We start from the raw sequence: 21,235 nt of genomic DNA, 5'->3' as shown, positions 1-21,235 counted from the left end.
TAAAGATAGTTTTTCTTCTTTTGAGACTTTTTTTTTTTTCTTACCTTGTTGTACTGGATGCATTTTTAGTTAAGTGTAAAGTAATAATATTTAGAGTTAGTACTGTTCCTTTGTTTTCTCATTTACTTTGTTAATGTAATGAATACTGCTGATTTATTTTTATTTCCTATTTAATATCATACCTTAAATTTTTAGCTAGGATAAACGCCATTTGGTTGTGATGGTTGTTTTAAACTTTGCTGGGTTGAATTGTTGCTAATTTGTTAATTGTTTGCTTCTGTTAGTGACGTACACATGTGTTCTTGAAGAATATTGGCATATGATTTCATACAGTGTTTTTGATTCTGGTATTTGAGTAATGGGGATTTGGTTTCTTTCTATCTTTTTGTTATAGGTCATATTTTCTTTGATAACATCCCCTAAGTTGTCCCAGACTCTGTAGGAATGAATGTTTCAAAATGTTCCTTTATCAGAAATGTCTTTTTTTAAAAAAAAAAAAATTCTTGCCATCTTCTTAGAATTTTGAGTTGTTACATGTGTGTATTGGAGGTGGCATGCACATACAGCAGTGAGCATGTGGAGCACAAGACAGTATGTTGAGTCTTCCCTTTCACTGTGTGGATCTCCAGGGTTGACCAAGTAGTTAGAAAGAAACAAACAAACAAACAAAAAATACAGTGTATGTCAAGTATCATGAATTTGGAAGCCTCTTTTTGAAAGATCTTAGACCCAAGAAAATTACTCAATTTTTCAGGAATAGTTTAAGTCCAAGACTTACTTTTTTTTTTTTTTAAGATTTATTTATTTATTATGTATATAGCATGTATGACTGCAGGCCAGAAGAGTGCACCAGATCTCATTACAGATGGTTGTGAGCCACCATGTGGTTGCTGGGAATTGAACTCCGGACCTCTGGAAGAACAGTCAGTGCTTTTCACCTTTGAGCCATCTCTCCAGCCCCAAGACTTACAATTTTTTAAAAGATACATTTTATGTGCCTGAGTGTTTTGCCTACATATATGTATGTATGTGCACCATATGTGTGCCTGGTCCTGGTGGAGATCAGGAAAAGGCATTGGATTCTTTGGAACTGGAGTTAAACTGGTTGGGAGACACCACGTTGGTGTTGTGAATTGAACCTGAGTCCTCTGCAGTTCAGTTCAGAACTGATTCATGGATAAAGAAAAGGTTGTTTTAAGCATTTCTTTTCCTTTTATAGTCAAGTGATTCTTTCTGTAGTCAAATCTCGAGAGAACACAGAAAGGCCCGTCTGTCAGTCAAATCTAGCACTTTTCTAGTCTAATCAGTTACTGCTGTATTCTAGTTAATGACTGTGAAGTCATTCTTAATAGTTACTAACTCTGAAATACCAGGTCTATTTACAAATGAAGAACTTCTTATATTTTTATCTTAAACTAGGTGTTTGTGTTTATTGAGATGCTAAGATAGTAAGATGATATGGCCTAATCATTAGCTATTTGATCACAGTGCTATTAAGTGAATATAAGTGAGTTGATTTAAAAATTTTTTAGAAGATGTATTTTATGTACACGAGTGCTTTGCCTGCATATATGTATGTGTCCCATATATGTGCCTGGTGCTAGTGGAGGCCTGAAAAAGGCATTGGGCTTCTTGGACCTGGAGTTAAATATGGTTGCAAGCCACCATGTGGGTGTTGTGAATTGAACACAAGTCCTCTGCAAGAATCTGTGCTCTTAACCACTGTGTCATCTCTCTAGTCCTGCAAATTGGCTTTTATGAATTGTTCTGTATGCTTTTATGCTTAAGATCACTGAACAAGTGTCTTAAATTCAAATCATCCTAATTTTAGAGTTGTATATGAAAAACATGCTCTCAAGAGACTCAAAGTCTTATTTTACATAGTTTGTATAATAGTTGTACTTTAGAATGAATAACTGAACCTATTATTTAACTTTTCAGGCATAAAAGTCTCAAAACAAGAAATACTGGGCAACAAGGACAGGCACCATCTTTAGGGCAGCAACAACAAGTACTTCCTAAGCACAAGACCAATGAGAAGCAAGAAAAGAGCGAAAAGCCACAAAAACGCCCCTTGACTCCTTTTCACCATCGTGTATCTATCAGTGATGCTATTGGCATGGACACAGATTCAGCCAGCCAAAGACTTGTGGTCTCCGCTGCAGATAGTCAAGTGAGATTCTCCAACATCCGCACTAATGACATAGCAAAGACCCCACAGATGCACGGGACTGAACTGGCAACTTCACCTCAGCCTCCCCCACTTAGTCCTCATCCGTGTGATGTGGTTGATGAAGGAGTGACTAAAACACCTTCAACTCCCCAGAGTCAACATTTTTATCAAATGCCAACACCGGATCCCTTGGTTCCTACCAAACCAATGGAAGATAGGATAGACAGTTTGTCCCAGTCTTTCCCACCTCCATTTCAGGAAGCTGTAGAACCTACCGTGTATGTTGGTACAGCAGTAAACTTGGAAGAAGATGAAGCTAATGTAGCCTGGAAGTATTACAAAGTCCCAAAGAAAAAAGATGTAGAATTTTTACCACCTCAACTTCCAAATGATAAATTCAAGGAGGATCCAGTTGGACCTTTTGGACAGGAAAGTGTAACATCAGTTACAGAGTATGTATTTTTTTTAATAGTCACTACTATAAGTTAAAAGTAAAAGATGATGTAACTTCTTAATGTTAGGACTCCACGGTTTTACAGTGTAGAATTTATAAAAGTAGATATTCCAAGTATTAAATTTGAATAATTTTTTTAGCATGTTTATCTCCGAAATAAGCTCTCTATTATGAAACCATTTGGCCACAAACATCTGGAGAAAATACTACGTAAAAGCTTCAGTGTCTTGTCACCCAACCAAAGGATTTTGCCTGTGACTTGATTCATCTGCTCTGTTACTTCTCCTCTGTCCTGAGTTTGGCACTTTTTTCTCCATATGCCTTATGCTTTAGTTAGTTCAGTCATTGCTTTGTGATCTTGTTACTTGTCGATATGCTGTAGTTTATCTCCCCTCGTTTAGGTAGACATCGTGTTGTCTGGTTTTCAGAGCAACAGAGTAGGTAGCAGTGAATTAGGGTACATACTTCCTTGTATACAAATTACTTTAGGAAACACATCTGAAGAGGAATTGCCAGACCATCAGATATGTCCAGTTTCAGTGAAAGGGTTAGCCAGGTTCCTCCTAAAACCACTAGCCTACGATTTATACCATCAGGAGCCAGGAGATCATGAAAATACTGTTGATTTTCATTTTCATCAATCCTTGGCATTATAAGACTATTTTGACTACATGAAGAACGGCAAGGCTTTATCTTAATGCATGTTTGTAGATTTCTAGTGAGATTAAACATCATTTAAAATGTTCGTCTGAATTATCTGTCTAAATTTTAAGGTTCCCTTTTCCATTTTTATTCTTTCCGTATTTTTGGTACTAATCCTGTACTATTAAATGCACTGTAGATATCTTTTTATATCTAGTTTACCTTCTTCACTAATATGGCATTCTTTGGACAGAATATAGCTGGCTTTCTTTTGGGTCTTTCTTTACTTTCTATACTGCTTGGAATACGTTCTTAGCCTATCCAACGATTTTAATATGTAAATTTTTAATGGTATAAATATAACAGCAAAACACTGTTATATTCCCTTTTTAAATTTATTTTTCTGTGTATGGAAGTTTTGCTCGATGTATGTCTGTGCAACATGTGTATGCCTGAATTCCTCAGAGACCAGAAGAAGGTGATGAATCCCCGGGACTAGAGTTGTAGACAATTGTGAACTGCCGTGTGGGTGCTGGGAATTGAGCCCTGGTCCTCTGGAAGAGCAGCCAGTGCTCTTAACCACTATTGTATTCTTAAGGTTACATAATATATTAGATTTTTTTTTTTTTTTTTGAGCTGAGGATCGAACCCAGGGCCTTGTGCTTGCTAGGCAAGTGCTCTACCACTGAGCTAAATCCCCAACCCAATATATTAGATTTTATTAGTTGTCGAAGATGGCACACATCCTTCTTTTTTCCTTTTGTTTTACCTGCAGTGCTGGATGTCAAATCCAGTGCTGTGTGATTGCCAGGCAAGCAGTCTGTCACTGAGCAGTAGCTACAGTCCTTGGTGATTTTTTTTTTTTTTTTTTAAAGTTTGTTTGTTTTGCTTTATATGCATGGGGCATTTTAGCTTACAACACATGCATTCCTAGTGCCCTTAGAAGCCATTGGATCATAAGATTGTGAATCTCCATGTGGATACTGGCAATTGAACACAGTTCTTCTCTAACAGTGGCAGGGGTCTGGGGGATGGGGAGCGATACTTGGAATCATCTTAATGCTTAGGAGAGAATGCTGTTTCTTCCTCATGGTCTCGTGTGCTCTACATAGTTGGAAAAAATTCTTTAGTAATGAACTACAGAAGTGATGCCTGAAAGTATAGTCTTTTTAAAAAGTTAAATACAAAGCAATGGGTTTCGTTATGCCATCTTCATCTAAATATGTCACTATATTTTGTTTATTCCACTCCCCACTGTCTTTATTTGTGCCCTTTCCGTCTTGTGGCTGATTCTCTTTCTCTAGATAGTATCCTGTTTTTGTTTTTATTTTCGAGATAGGGTTTTCTGTGTTACCCTGGCTGTCCTAGAACTCACTCTATAGACCAAGGTGGCCCTGAACTCAGAGATCTGCCTGCCTCTGCCTCCCTATTGCTGAGATTAAAGATGTGTGTCACCATGCCCAACTATGTACCATGCTTTTTATCCATTGATGGACATGAAGTTGGTATCAATTGTTGGCTGTTGTCTAGGAATGACCCTGCTATAAGCACACTTGTGCATGTTATCTTTGGGTCACATGGTAGCTTTATTTTTAGGGCGATTTTCTTTTTTGAGGAACCTCTATACTGCTGTCTATCATAGTTGTACCAGAAGTGAAGAAGCCTCCATTTTCTCATATCCTTGCCAGTGTTTTTACCTTTTTTTTTTTTTTTTTTTTTTGGGATAATCATTCTGACTGGGGTGAGACAGAGTCTCATATTTACATTTCCTTTATTGCTAAGGAAAGTTCACCCTATCTTCTGTTAGCTTTCTGATTTAACCACATCTTCCTTAAGGAAAAAAAAAAAAAACCAAACCAGGCTCAGGCCTCATGGCCATTCAGATTGTATTAGAGGGAGTAGAGGACCACTTATTCCTCATCATTTGATGTTGCTTGAAAGTTGTAGGGAGTTTTCTGATTATTCTGTCCAAGTTATGGTCTGTTTCTATGGTCTCTCTTCTAAATTCCTGCCTCTCCTATATACTGTTTTTTTAATTTGTTGTTAATACACTTATCTCCATATCTGAAATTGTGTGTATTAATGGGGTCTCTTCTCTGTTAGAATGTAAGCTCTACAAGGGCAAGGACTCTTGTCGACTGCTGTGCTTCTCTGAACACAAACAGGTATACAGGTAGATGCACACCTACAGCAATCCTGTGCACATTGTAGAACGCACAGCTGTTTGGATGAATCAAACAACAGTGTGTGTATGTGTGGCTAGACTACTTGACTCTTTTCTTTCCAAGTTGGATTTTCTTATTTATTGTAGAAATGTGGTGATATGAATATTTTTACGTTAGAAAATTTTAGGAATGAGTTTATGTATTTTATTATTTTTTATTCTTGTTTGTTTTTTCGAGTCAGGGTTTCTCTGTTTAGTTTTGGTGCCTGTCCTGGATCTTACTGTGTAGCTCAGGCTGGCCTTGAACTCAGAGATCTGTCTGTCTCTGCCTCTTAAGTGCTGGAATTAAAGGCATGCACCAGTGCCTCATGGTAGGAATGAGTTTTTATGGGTACATTATATTCATAAGATCTAAGAATTCTAGCCATAGCTTTAAACACATGTATCGACTGCTTAAGCTTAAAACATTTAACCTCAGAATCTGTTATAAAATCACTTGACATTCTTCTCGTTGAATATGAATGAGAAGCAGTGTAATGTAGAAGAACAGCATGCGGAGTAGAATGGTGCTGGGTCGGGTAAGGACACACCTGTTTCTCACCCCCTCCTTGTCCCTTAGTCACAGAAAAGGGGGAAACTTGAATAAAAGGTTTACTGTTGGTTTTATTTAAACAAATTTAAAATTTTTGTTTTGTGGAATTATGTCATCTTGTTTGTTGTTAGACCAGATAGTAGTAAACTTTGTATTCCCCTTCAGTTCTAAGCCTTGTTTTTGTAGCATAATGATAGATATGTTAGATAACCTCAGGTTAACTAACTAAGGTTTTGTTTCTATGTTAACTCAATCCTTTATAGAATACGATAGTTCTGCATTTGATAGGCTAGAAATAAGAGAGAGATTAATGTTTGTTGTCTGTAGTTTTCTCCTTTTACCTGGAATTACTGGAATAGCAGTAATTATGACAGCAATGGCAGTCATTCTGGCTCCATCCTCTGATGACATTTGCCAGTGCCTACTTTTAATTTTTCCAGCTAAAGGTATGTTTCTGACATCTGGTAGGCAGAGACCAGAGATGCTGCTAAGAAGCTTTTAAGTGTACATGGTAGTATCCCACAACAAAAAACATAATACAGCACGAAGTGTTATGTTGCTTTAATGTGCCTTAAAAATCCTTTATTATAAAAAAAAACCTTGCAACGAAATAGAAACATCACATACCAAAATTAATCAGGCTTAAAATCTGTCCAACTTAATGAACTTATATACAGTTAGAATTGGCATAAAACTTTTGATAACGTAGCTTTTAACAGAAATTTGACTGTCACTAAATTAAATGGGCCAAATGCATTTAATTATTTCTTTAGAATTGTGAAATATCTGGCTCAGTCATTGGTGTTGCTCAGAAACATAAGTCTTGGTTAGAAGGACTTGGTTCAGTACTTGGTATTAATACTGTAAGAAGAGCATTATCTCATTGTAGAAAGTGCTAAAACTAGTATCCCTTATTGAAATAAGTTTATGATTCACTATTAGGTTTTTTTGATGGCATCTCAGCAACTTCCTTTTCTTTTTTTGGAAGTGGGTGGTGTTGAGACAGAGCCTCTACTATGTACCTCTTTGGTTGGCCTAGAACTCACAATGTAGACCAGGTTTGCCTTGAATTCACAGAGATCTGTCTGCCCCTGCCTCTGAGAATGCTGGGATTAAAGGCTTGGGCCATCATGTCTGGCCCTTTAACAATGTCTTTCTGTAGGAACATAGAAATTCTTTTTTGCTTCTTTGTTTCTTGAGACAGGGTTTCTCTTTTTAGTCTTAGTTGTCCTGGAACTTGATCTTAGACCAGGCTTGCCTTGGACTCAGAGAAATCCTCCTGCCATTGCCTCCCAAGGGCTGATATTAAAGGTGTGCCACCATGCTTAGCTAGAAATTTTTAAAGGGATACAGGGAGGTGGCTCAGTGAATAAGAACACTTATTATTTCACAAGCAGGTCTTAAGTTTAAATCTTCAACACTGATAATAGAAAGCCAGGGTCTGTGGCTATATGCACACCTCTAACCCCATAGTTTTTAGAGGTGGAGACAGGAGGATTGCTGGGGCCTGCTGGCTACCAGCCTAGCTCCAGGTTTAGTGAGAGACTCTGTCTCAAGGCAATAAGGTGGAGAGTGATAACACATCTCACATGATCTTGCTAGCCTGCATGGTTCTTTTCCCCTTTCCAGTTTAATTGTTGTGTTGTTTGTTCTGTTGTTTTGGAAAGTAAGTCAGTTTAGACTTTTTCTTTTCCTTCCTTCCTTCCTTCCTTCCTTCCTTCCTTCCTTCCTTCCTTCCTTCCTTCCTTTTTCTTTTTTATTTTATTTAGGGACAGGGTTTGTCTGTGTAGCCCTGGCTGTCCTGGAACTCATTCTGTAGACCAACTCTGTAGGACTCACGGAGATCCACCTGCCTCTGCCTTCCAAGTGCTGGGAATAAAGTCATGCAATTTGGACATGTTTTTAAACAGCTCAGACTGCAAATTATTTGTTTTCACTAGGGAATTAGAAACAGCAAGAATGGGCAGAAATATGGATGTTATAAATACCATAATTTTTCAAAGTAGAAGTGCATTGAAATAACAGGTAAACTTAAGAAGTAAGGTCTTGGTAAATTGTTACGGTCTGGCTAAAAAATAACAGCATATCCTTATAAAGGAAAGGGAGTCTGTATACGGTGATAGAAGAGATTCTCTAGATGTATTATAAACTTTAGATTTGAGGTGTATGATACATGCATACATACAAGATCTTATGCATTGTGATTTTTATCACTAATTAGATGTTATGAACAGTACCTGTTTGCCTGAAGGAGAGGGATTGACTGTTCATCTGTCCTTCTAACTCTTACACTTAGTTATGTGCATAGAAGACATGGACACTGCAGAAATAGGATTTCAGTTTGAAATGCCAGCAATTTGAACATGTGTCTTAAGCTATTAATAAACCAGTGAGGCATAGGCGGCACAGGGTAGAAATGCATCTGAATTATTTTCTTTATGAGTGTTGCCTTTTATAGGTCTTTGCCTTCATGGATAATTATTAGTTGGAGGAAAAACTTAGAATTTCTGTTTTCCATTTGGTATAGAGAAATGTTTTACACTGTTGGTGCTTCAAGTGTGGTACTATGCTGCATGAGTGGGTAAATGTCTGTGGATGAGCTCAGTTGGAAGGATGCTGCTTAGCATGCATGCATCTGGGTTCAGTCCTCAACTGTAATGACAAAGGCAAGCTTGGTGGTGTCCGTGCATAATCTTAACACTCAGGAAGGAAGTGGAAGCATGAAGATCAGGAATCCATAGAGAGTTAGAGGCTACTCTGGGTTCCATGAGACTGGCCCCCACTACCCCACTCCCCCCCCCCAAAAGAAAAGTAGATAAGTGAGAGAAGTGTTGCATTGCTTTTTATATTTTCCAGTGTTGTTCTGTTTATATTGGGTATCAGTTCTCCCTGCGACTGGAGTTACAGATGATTGTGAGCTGTCTTGTGGGTGCTGGGGATCAAATCTTTATTCTCTGGGAGAAGAGCCAGTGCTCTTAACAACTGAGCCATTGCTCAAGCCCCATTATTCTACAATTTTAATAGTCTGGCTGCCTAACTAGTACAGAGGAATATAGTTCATCATTTGTCAGTAAAACTATATTCTTAGATTTTTTTTGATCTTTCAAGACAGGGTTTCTCTGTGTAGCTTTGGAGCCTGTCCTAGAACTTGGTGTGTATCCCAGGCTGGCCTCGAACTTACAGAGATCCGTCTGCCTCTGCCTCCTGAAGATTAAAGGTGTGTCCAACCACCGCCCGGCTTTTTTCCCCCCTTTAATTTTTTCCTATCTATCTATTTATTTATTTATAATTTTATGTGCATCGGTTTTTTTCTTGCATGTATGTCTGTGTGAGGGTGTCAGATCCCCTGGAACTGGAGTTAAAGATGGTTGTGATCTGCCATGGAGTTGCTGGGAACTGAACGGGGGTTCTCTGGAACAACAGCCAGTGCTCTTAACTGCTGAGCCCCTATTCTTAGACTTTTATGTGTAGCACTTGGTGAAAACTTTTTCACGAGCTATGCTAAAATATGATTCCTTTTCTAATCTGTAAAAATTTACTAGGAGGAAGAGAGAGTTTGGATGCAGCATAGCATATCCCATATGCAAGGTGTCCACATATGTGGCAAATATCTCTACCATCATCTTAGTTATTTTCAGTTTGTTAGTTATGGTTAAATCTGTTTTAGAATAGAGGCCAGGACCTTTTAAATTGTGTGGATTTTTTTTTTTTTTTTTCTCTCTCGACAAAGTTTTGTTGGCTTTGAACCTGCTTGCCTTTTGTCCCCTGAGTGCTAGTAGTTTATGTGTGCCTAGGGTTTTAAAAAGTAAAGATTGACTTTCTGGTGCACACTTTTTTTAATCCCAGTACCCAGGAGGTGGAGGCAGGTAGATCTCTGAGTTTGGGGCCAACCAGGTCTACATGGCAAGTTCTAGGACAAGCCAGGGCTACAAAGAGAAGCCCTGTCTCAAAAGAAACTAACAAAGTTTTTTTTTTTGTTGTTGTTGTTTGTTTGTTTGTTTGTTTTTTCCGAGATAAGGTTTCTCTGTGTAGACCAGGCTGTCCTCGAACTCAGAGATTCACCTGCCTCTGCCTACCAGTGCTGGGATTAAAGGCGTATGCCACCACCTCCTGACTCTAACAAAATATTTTAAAAATAGGAAAATTCCTGCCAAGAAATGTGGTTGTTTAAATTCTTTTTCATGGATTTAGCTTGTTTTAGTGGAGTTTGTGTTGTGGTTGTTTAAAACAACCTGCTATTTTTGTTTAGATGCTGCTTCTAAACTGAGTGAAGGAGACTGTGCTTGAGCCTAGCTCTTCACATTTTGTTCTGTAGTTACGATACATTAGAATCTCTTAGTGGTATTCATCAGTAAGACTCCTGTGTTACATTAGAGCCACCAGATAGTTACTGTATGTATGTAGTTACTAGCTGCATTATTTGCTCTCTGAAAGGTAGTTTTGAATGCCTTTGTTTCATAGAAAGAAGCCTGAGATGAAATAAACTTGTTTTGATTTGATTGTACTTAGACCTTTTAAGAATTCTGTTTGCTTTTTTTTTTTTTTAAATGCAATAAAGTCATACTTCTGATAGCTCGAGGATTGCTTCTGAATATGGAGATGGTACTAGGGATAGTACCAGTTAAAGAAAGTAGGAGGATTTTGAGATAATTCAGTTTTCTGTTTTTAACATTTCCTTCTATAGCTTTTTTTCCTATAATTGTCAATGCATATTGTCAAACCTTGCCTGGAAGAATTCTTTTGAATAAAGCATAAAAATATATGCTAAGTTTTATATGAGTACATATCAAAGAGTGTGCTTGCTATTTTCTTACTGAAAGGAAGGAGATGCAATTAATGAAAACCATAAAGGCAATTTATTTTGAAGTTTGGGCTTTTCAGTGCTTCCTGTTATTACTGTACCCGATCTTCCAACTGTGTGTAGCTTTGTATCTAATTGATATTATCTTTAGAGTTAGGAATTTGGCTGCATGTGAAATAAAGTTCCTTTTAGGAAAGGAGAGGTGTTACTTATATTCATAAAAGCTTCTGTGTACTGTATATTTGGATAGAGACATGATAATTTGTTTTAATCTGGCACTTCAGGAGTTATACTTTTATTAAGATTTTAATATAGACCGATGTACAAATGTTATTTTATATTAACTTTATTGTGACTTGATATAAATGACTGCATTTAAGATCTTTGCATATGCCAATGTCCCCAAGATCACTTCAATAAAATAACCAAAGTTGTCTTTTGGCAGTACACTTGGTTTACTCTTTTTTATTCTTAATAGAGCTCTGTGCAGTAGGTTCATCCTTTTAATAATGTTACTGCACACTAGTTTAATAATTATGTATGTAAACAATTTGGCAATTTTTAAGCTTCTGCCAGAGAATGGCTTAATATGAAAGAGCTGATTTGTTCACATTCACAGATCTGTAGTGTTATTCAGTCTAGGTGTAGGAGGGATTTTAATGCTTTATCATTTGTGTAGGTATTGGAAGATGAATAGTTTAGTGCTTAAATTTTTCATCTATATCTTTGCTCCACTAAGTGTCCTTGGCAAACTATTTGTTGCTAATTCTAATCACTTAGTGATTACCCTCTATATCCTATCATAGAAGGTTATTTTTACTAAGAAAGACCATAACAAAGAAAAGTACTATTTTAAAATATTCATATTAGCATATTTGGCAGTTTTCAGCCAAGTTATTCAAGATCTGGTGTGATGAGGTCAAGTTACTTTTTACATATAAAAATTCATCTGTTTATAGAACTATTCTAATGAGTAATTAATATATCTCTATTGGCATTTGTGTTATCAGTATGTTTCTAGGAAACTGTAGACTTGAATGTTAGTTGGGGATTAGCTTAGTATATATTTAGAACGGTAGTCTATGCTTGAGCATCTGATAAAACATTTAGAAAACACTGGCTTTTTATTTTGATGGCCCCTGTTTCACGCTGTAGGAAACCAAGTAGAGCTAGTGCTGGGCATCAATAATAGGTTGAGGGTTGATGTCATTCAGAGAACTGTGAAATAACTAGCAAGCTCATTCATAGCAGACTGTCAGTGACTTCAATACTTGTTTTTCCTGTGGTGTATGTCAAGGGTGTTTATTGAGATGTGATCTCAGTTTTTAGTTTAGGCTGGCCTGCGTGCTGGGATTGCCAGTGTAATCATGCCTGTCTCAGTACTTCTGCTGTATAAGAACGGCTTATTACACAGTAACAGATGTCCTCTTCTTAGGATCATTAATGACCAACTATCTTGGTTTTGTCTGTTTTTCACCTCTCTTTTTATTATCAAATATTTATTAACTACCTGTCTTGTATCTTGACACTCTTTCAGTATTAGAGATGATTCAGTGAACAAAGAAAAGATCTCAGACGTGGTAGGGCTTTTATTCTAATGAGAATGACAGTTATGAAGTTGTAATGAATTATATAATATGTTCTATGATACGTGCCACCAGAGGGGCAGGCTACAGAGCAGGGTGAGAAGCATTAGTGCTTAGGCAGGTGGCATAATACAATTTTAAAGATAGTGGCCACAATCAGGTTCAGAGAAGGTGACATTTCAACAAAGAATTGAAGGAAGTAAAGGGAATGGACCGACAAATGTTGCAAACAAGGGAACAGTCAGGATTGTGTCTGTCCTGTGTGAGGAACATCAAGGAAGCCTCTGGAAACGAGGGAGGTGGGGTGAGAGGGGGTATGGAGTAGAAGCAGATGAAGTTGGAGAGGAAAAGAAGAGCGAGATCGTGGGAGGTGTGGCTTGGGTATTATTGATTTTGGTGCTGTATTCAGAGTGAAGTAGTTGTTGCAGGATTTTGAAAAAGTTCAGACTAGAAGCTTGGGTGCCATTGTTCTGATAGCTTGAGGTTTGTAAACCTGAGAGAACAGGAAATTGGAAGTTTTAAAGCAGCTTATTAACCATGTTAGTGATTTTCTATTCATGGCAATAAGAAAAGGGTAATTACTTTCCTTGTACAAATTATATGAAAGTATCTTGTGTGTGAAACTTACACTTGGAGAGTAACTGGCCTTTTGTAGTTGATAGTTGAGATTCCTTCTCAGTACCAGGCTTTGGACAAGTCACTGTGCTTGATGACTGGAGGACAAGGCGAGTGACTGAAAAGTGCCTTGTTTTTCTGGTGGAACGTCTGTATGGATAGACATGGATTTTAGTTCCATTTCTCTGTTGTTAAAATTGGTATTATAAGAAATCACATGATCTCAGTTTATTTATAAAATTAGAAATTATAGGGCAAATACTACGAGTAATTCTGAAAACTTCATGACATTTAAGTTGTTTTAGAATTTTCAAATGTTCTTTTGGCAAACATTAATTTTCTAATTTTGTTTTTTGTACAGGTTAATGGTGCAGTGTAAGAAACCTTTAAAAGTTTCTGATGAAATAGTACAGCAATATCAAATTAAAAATCAGTATCTTTCAGCAATAGCATCTGATGCAGAACAAGAACCTAAAATTGATCCATATGCATTTGTTGAAGGAGATGAGGAATTCATTTTTACTGATAAAAAAGATAGACAAAATATGGAGAGAGAAGCTGGGAAGAAACACAAGGTGAGTAGGAGCAATGCTGTCCTACAGTGTGCACACTACAGTGCACTTGGGCGCTTGGCGCCACACTCATTCATTCCTTTGGTTTTGGTGGTGCTGGTTACTAAACATACGGCCTTGTGCATGCTAGGCAAGCATTCTATCTCTGAGCTGCATCCCTGTCCCCACTCATTTATTCTTCCAGAAGAGAAAGAGGAGTCATCTTTATGTAGATATATGTGTACTCTACCATAGGCAAACCAGGCATATGACACACTTTTGGTTAGTTTCTGATGATGAAAAGATTTTTGTGGGGGGGGGGTCGGCTGGAGAGATGGCTCAGAGGTTAAGAGTACTACTGCTGTTTTCCAGAGGTCCTGAGTTAATTCCGAGCAACCACTTGATGTCTCACAACCATCTCTAATGAGATCTGGCACCCTCTTCTGGCCTGCAGGCATACATGCAGACAGAACACTATTTACATAATAAATCTTAAAAAAATTTTTTTTATGTTACATTTTCAAATTGGAGAGTATATTAACTTTGGTCAAAATTAGAATTAGGTACACTGTTTTCATACTGGGTTTTAAAAAATGCAGGATATTTTTGGGAGTGTGATTTAGGAAAATTACCTTCTTAAAAGTAAAGAACAGGTAATGAAAATATTCAGCTAGTGCTGGACAGATGCCTCAGTGGGTAAAGATGCCAACTACCTATCCTGAGAATCTGAGTTCAATCCCTGGGTCCTGCAAGATGAAAACATCTTCATGTTGTTCTTTGAGCTCTACACTCACAGTGTGGCACACACACGTGTCACACACATACAAATAAAATGTAACTAAAAATATGCATATGATTAAAATTTTTAAGTCACCTACTAAATGATCTGTTAGGTAAAAAAAAATAACTTAGGAATTTGGTAGTAAATATAAAATACAAGCATTGAAAATTAAATTTATTAAATGACCCAATAATGTTTGGTACAAAACAGTTAACTTCATAGTTTTACTTAGCTGGACTATATGCCATCTACTTAGTTTTGTCCTTTTGTTTGTATCTGGGAAGAATATACCCACAATTCAAAGTTAGCAGACCTGGGAAATGTATAGTATGTCAAAGTTTCAGCTGCCACTCTCGGGCATAAGTTTTGGGGCAGATTCCTTAGCATCCCTGTGAATTAGATTTATCTGTAAAGTGAGCTCATTAATTGTTTACTGTAAGAATTATTGATAGCTTGCCTTAATGGCATACACCTTTAGTTCTAGCACTCAGAAGGCTAAGGCAGGAAGATCTCTCTGAATCTGAGACTAGCCTAGTCTACATGGCAAGTTCCTGGCTGGCCAGGGCTACATAGTGAGATCCTGTCTCAAAACAAACCAAATTAAACAGTAGAGGAGAGTGACAAGCCAAGTGTAGTGGTGCATTCTTTCTAGTCCAGTACATGGGAGGCTGTGGCAGGGAGATGACAAATATGAGTCCAGCCTGATGGACATGAGACATTGTTTCCAAAGTAACTCCCTGACTCCAAAGAAACACAAGAATTAGAGGTAATGTGTATAGTACATCTATGAGAATGTTTGACACATAGCTACTCAAGAATTGGTAGATTTTTGTTGTTGGTAAAATATATGCCATAGCTTAATACATATTGTTATTATTGTTATTCTAATAATATATATTATTTTCAGGTGGAAGATGGGACATCTACTGTGACAGTGTTATCACATGAAGAAGATGCTATGTCATTATTTAGTCCCTCAAAGCAAGGTAAAACTTTTTTTCTAATCATGACTTTTGCATTCACTACTGCTTAGCCTGTTGTGACTATATTATTAGATTGTGAATAGTCTTTTTTTCATAATTTATGTTTCATATGTTAGATTTATAGTTAATCTTGTGCGTGAAGAAGCAAGTTCAGATGATAAAAATTCTGTTAGAAATCACTTCTTATATTTTTGGCTAATTAAGATCAAGTGTAAATTGTTGGAATATTTTATCCCTTTTACAGATAGAAATAGGTCTTATGAAGTATGTAGGTAAAGATCAGATCATTGCTTAAGGATCCCTCTGATCTGAAAACTCAATTTCTAGGGTTTTTTATTTTTAAATTTTTTTTTAAGGTATTTTGGTTTGGCTTTTGTTTGTTTTAAGACAGTTTCTTCCTTCCTTCCTTCCTTCCTTCCTTCCTCCCTCCCTCCCTCCCTCCCTCCCTCCCTCCCTCCCTCTCTCTCTCTCTCTCTCTCTCTCTCAAAACGTTTCTTTATATGCAGTCCAAGCTGAGCTGTGGTGATCTTCACTTTTGAGCACCTGAGTATCACTTGGATTATGGATGTGCCACAATACCTGCCCAAAGAACTCACTTTTACTTTTGATTTCAAGACAAGGTTTCTCTGTGTGTCCCTGGCTGTCCTGGAACTTGCTTTGTAGACCAGGCTGGCCTCGAACCCAGAGATCCACCTGTCTCTGCTTCCTGAGCGCTGGGATTAAAAGCCACCACCACCTGACTAAGAACTCATTTTTTAAATTAAACATGTACAAAGTTTTGATTCTGGGGGCTGGAGAGATGGCTTATTGGTTATGAGCACTGGTTGTTCTTCCAGAGGTCCCGAGTTCAATTCCCAGCAACCACATGGCAGCTCACAACCATTCGTAATGAGATCTGGTGCCCTCTTCTGGCCTGCAAGCATGCATGTAGGCAGAACACTGTATACATGAGTAAATAAAGCTTTAAAAAAGAGTTTCGATTCTGCTTAAGTCTCACACGCATAGGAGAACTTTTTCTTTTTTTCGACTTTGTTTTTAATTTTTTGGTGACATGATTTCATGTAGCCTAGGTTGGCCTTATGTGGTGGAGCCTCCATTGAACTTCTTATTCTAATGCATCTACCTCCTAAGTACTGGGATTCCATCAAAGTGTCACCATGCCTAACCAAGAATTCTTTTTCTGATGCTGTTCAGCATCTCTCCCCTTCCGCCCCCCACACCCATCCTCCACCCCACCCAAGATAGGGTTCCTCTGTGTAGCCTTGGGTATCCTGGAACTAGCTCTGTAGATAGACCAGGCTGGCCTTAAAACTCAGAGATCTGCCTGCCTTTGATTCCTAAGGGCTAGGATTAAAGACATGTGCCAACACCTCCTGGCAGCTCATCATATTTTTATGTTGTAGACAATAGAGATATAGTAGTCAGAGTCCTTTGGAAGTATCTGGCCTGTGTAAAACTATATGTAATTTATATATGTATATATATGATGTAGGATTTGTTGCTTTCTGTGGATATTTTAGAGTGCTAAGTCAGGCTGTTTAATATGTATCTTCTCCTGTAAGTCCTTTTTTTTTTTTTTGGTAATGAAAATACAAAGATTGGTTTTCTTAGTAATTACCAGGCATTAAACGTGCTATTAACTTTAGTCAGAATAATTAATATACATTAAACTTTCAAGTAGCACAGTTTGTCTTTTGAGGGCAATTAAAAATATTTTAAAAATAACAAATATGAGAATAAGGAAAAAAGTTCATGTAAAGAAGGAGCAGGTGGTCTTTGATAAGGCAGTTTTCTGGCTGACAGCTCTGAGTGTTGGTGGTAACTTGTTTCTTTGGTGAAGCAGTCCTTATCAAATTCCAGTGGCATGTTGTACAGAGATAAAGTCCTGGAATTTGTATTAAGGCTTAGAAGAACTTGGGTAAGCAGTGTGATATTGAAAGACTGGGTGCTGAATCAGGTTCTGTAGTGTGTGCCTGAAGTCCCAGCACTTGGGAGGTTGACCCAGGACTAGTTCAGTGTAACAAGGTTCTTACTTCCTCTCCTCTCGGTAAAAAGCCGTTCATTAGCTGGGCAGGGGTGGCCCACACCTTTACTTCCAGCACTCCGGAGACAGAGACAGATGGATCTCTTGAGTTTGCTGCCAGCCTGGTCTGTAGAGTGAGTCTTGGGACAGATAGGGCCACATAGAGAAACCCTATCTCCAAAAAAAAAAAAAAAAGTTTATTGTCTGTCTTTAAAATATACAGATAATAATAGTATGGTACTGGCATTAAGAAAAAATGGCACACCTTTAATTCCAGCACTTGGGAGGCAGAGGCAGGTGGATCTCTGTAAGTTCCAGGCCAGTCTGATCTACAGAGCTAGTCCAGGACAGGCCCCAAAGCTACACAGCAAAACCCTGTCTCGAAAAACCATTAAAGGGAAAAAAAAAAAAAAGAAAAGAAAAGAAAAAGAAAAAAAGAAAGAAAAGAAAAGAAAAACAAAAAGGCACATGGACCAGTATAACAGAGTAGAGAGTCTAGAAGTAAATCCATGCATTTATGGTCAAGATGTCTGTGCTCTTAAAAAAAAAATAAACATGCAGCTTGGTCTATGGAGCAAGATTTAGGACAGGCACCAAAACTATACAGAGGAACCCTTTCTTTGAACGCCCCCCCCCCCCAAAAAAAAAAGTCATTATTCTGTGTATGTGTGTGTGGTACAGTATGTTTCCTTACATGTATCCCATATGTACCAGCCAAATCAGGGTACTGTGTATTTCTGTTTCTTTATTTCAGTATATTAGGAGTCTTAAAGCTTCTCTTAGTTTTTCATAAAATGTATGATTATAGATTAAAATAGTTGTTTGTAAAGTATAATCACCTCTGTGCTAAAGGCACTAGAACCTATTCTTCTGTCCAGTTTTTGTCCTATTTTGCTGTCTATTTTATTTCCTTCCCTCCATCCTTCCCAGCCTCTAATTACCATATACACAAATAATAATAAAAAAGGAAAAAATATATCAAGTCTCTAGACAAATAATAATGCTATATTGATGTGTGTAAATATTATGTTTTATAGAAGATACCTAGAATTTATTCATCATACATAATTAATTTGATGTTCAATGATTGTATCATCTTTATTTAGGTGCTTACATACAACTTTTTTTTTTGAGATAGGGTTTCTCTGTTTAGTTTTGGTGCCTGTCCTGGATCTCGCTCTGTAAACCAGGCTGGCACTGAACTCACAGAGATCCACCTGCCTCTGCCTGCTGATTAAAAGGCGTGTGCCACCACCAGCCTGGCCTACATACAACCTTTTTTACTTACAGTAAATACATTTGTTTGAAAATGCAAAGGTAAGAGTTAGGTGGATGGCTTGCTCGTGATTGCTTGCTATGCAGACATAAGAACCAGAATCGGGACACTCAGGAGCCACATAACTGTTGGGCAGGTGTGACGGGGCCTGACTATTCTTAGCATGGGAATTCCTAGAGAAACCTAGATAGCTAACTCACTGAATCAGTGAGCTCTAGGTTCAGGGGAGAGGTAGGAGGCAACTAAGGCAGATACCCAGTGCCACCCTCCACATAATATGCATATATGTGTGCACAGGCACCTGTAAATACGTGTAGATTCAATCACATCACACAGATACTATACACAAAAAGAAAAAGTATATCTTTAATTCTCCCATTCTAGTAACATATTTTTTTATGCTTTATGTACAGAGCTTAACAATGGTATAGATTATGCAACTTTTGGGGGAAAGTACTATTGTTTATTTAAAACTTTATTTCTAAGAAAAATTGCTGAGATTTTAACTAAGGGACTATGAACCATTCATGTTGCATAGTTGTCTTGATAAACATCAGCTTTATGTCTGTCTTAGATAGCAGACTATTACTGGGCCAGTGGTTAGTTTTCAGTCTGTTTCTTCTGATTGTCATATGTAGATGCTCCACGTCCTACTAATCATGCCCGTCCTCCATCAACCAGTTTGATTTATGACTCAGATCTGGCTGTCTCTTACACTGACCTTGATAACCTCTTCAATTCCGATGAAGATGAATTAACAGTGAGTAGCCTATTAATGATTAGGATTAAATTAGCTTTCATTGACTTTATAAGGGCTCAGGTTCTGGAAGTGGTTTGTCACTTGAGTACTGTGCTCTAACTTTGAACAGTAGGAAATATTTTATAATGAAATATAATCAGTTTATTTTACTCTCATGTTAGAGTCATCTCAGTGTGTTTCCTGTGGACCTTGATGTGGGATTTTACTTTGGTCTGTTTGAGAGGTAGATGATCAGGTTTCACTGAGCTCTGCCATGTGAGGTTCCTTTTTTTTTTTTCTTTCAGCCCTCCAAATGATTTTTCTGTTTGTGTGTGTGTGTGTGTGTGTGGTTTTTTTTTTTGTTTGTTTTGTTTTCTTTTTGGTTTTTCGAGGCAGGGTGTCTCTGTGTACTTTTGGTGCCTGTCCTGGATCTCACTCAGTAGACCAGGCTGGCCTCAAACTCACAGAGATCAGCTTGGCTCTGCCTCCCGAGTACTGGGATTAAAGGTGTGTGCCACCACTGCCTGACCTGTTTTTTGATCCTGTAGTTTGAGAAGTGACTCTGGAATTGAATGAGAAAATGTTTAAATAATTAACATTAGAATTTTACACCTTATCAATTTAGGAATACCAGTTCTTCTGAAATGATTTGACATTACCTCTCTTACTATAAGACATACACTTAAAAACAGTAAAGGAGCCGGGTGGTGGTGGCGCACGCCTTTAATCCCAGCACTTGGGAGGCAGAGCCAGGCGGATCTTTGTGAGTTTGAGGCCAGCCTGGTCTACTGAGTTAGATCCAGGAAAGGCGCAAAGCTACACAGAGAAACCCTGTCCGGAAAAAAGGTAAGTTTTCACACCTGTTTTCAGAGAGAGTTGAAGATAGAAGCAAAAACTTGTTAGTTCTAAAAACTTTGGTTAAGAGCTGGATGTGGTGGCACATGCCTATAATCCCTGTTCTTGGGATGTGGAGGCAAGAAAATCAGGATTTTGAACTTAATTTTTTTTGCATAAAAATGAGAAGCCAGCTTATGTTAGTTACTTGAGGCCCTACCTCTCTTTAAAAATAAAACCAACCAACCAAACAAAAAACCCCACAAAAAAATTGGTGATAGTGGGAGACCTGAGAACTTGGTTTGTTAGGAATTTTATTGCCTTGTTAAGAAGTCTCCCTGAGGTAAACTATCTAGTATGGTAATTGGCTCTGTCATAGATTCAGAAGACTACTTTTGATGGCCAATATTTTTAAGTTACATATGAATAATTAATACTGTGTGATCACATTGGCTTTCAGATTAATACATCTTTTTTTTTTTTTTTTTTTAAATAGCCTGGATCTAAAAAAACAGCAAATGGATCAGATGATAAAGCCAACTCCAAAGAATCAAAGTCAGGAAGTCTGGATCCATTATCTTGCATAAGTAAGCTTCACAGATCTGAGCTTTAGCTCAATTTGAAAATTTACTCCCCCAGAGTAAGTTTTTTTGCTTTAAGCACAGATTTTCCTTTTTCGTCTATGTTAAAATAGGTATTTTATTAAACACAGGCACTGCAGATCTTCACAAGATGTATCCTACACCACCATCATTGGAACAACACATTATGGGATTTTCTCCAATGAATATGAATAACAAAGAATATGGTAATATGGATACAGCACCTGGAGCAACTGTCCTAGAAGGAAATAGTTCTAGTATAGGAGCACAGTTCAGAATTGAGGTTGAAGAGGGATTCTGTAGCCCCAAACCTTCTGAAATTAAAGTAAGTATTTTTCTAAAAAAGTAATCCACTTCCTATGTTTTCTTATAGGATTAATTGCTGTGTTCAGAAATCTTTTCACAGTTGATTTTAGTTT

General features: G+C 37.6%; 1 protein-coding gene and 1 pseudogene across 2 annotated transcripts in view; one reads left to right on the top strand and one right to left on the bottom strand.

Moving 5' to 3' along the window:
* The window catches only part of Med13 (mediator complex subunit 13), a 95,407-nt gene that overhangs the window by 37,742 nt on the left and 36,430 nt on the right, over positions 1-21,235 (top strand). For both annotated transcript variants that reach the window (XR_004945628.1, XM_036195654.1), the window contains exons 9-14: positions 1,942-2,625; positions 13,389-13,602; positions 15,267-15,345; positions 19,280-19,401; positions 20,711-20,801; positions 20,927-21,141. Coding sequence is in view for 1 of the 2 variants with exons in the window: in XM_036195654.1 (XP_036051547.1) it covers positions 1,942-2,625; positions 13,389-13,602; positions 15,267-15,345; positions 19,280-19,401; positions 20,711-20,801; positions 20,927-21,141 (1,405 nt within the window). In the remaining variant the exon portion in view is untranslated. The remainder of the gene's footprint in view (positions 1-1,941; positions 2,626-13,388; positions 13,603-15,266; positions 15,346-19,279; positions 19,402-20,710; positions 20,802-20,926; positions 21,142-21,235) is intronic.
* On the bottom strand, positions 4,320-4,437 carry LOC118590582 (annotated as a pseudogene).

The sequence above is a fragment of the Onychomys torridus genome, chromosome 8 (genome assembly GCF_903995425.1).
Source record: "Onychomys torridus chromosome 8, mOncTor1.1, whole genome shotgun sequence".
NCBI lineage: Eukaryota > Metazoa > Chordata > Mammalia > Rodentia > Cricetidae > Onychomys > Onychomys torridus.
The sequence above is the reverse complement of the archived record's forward strand: the minus strand, read 5'-3'. Positions and strand labels throughout refer to the sequence as shown.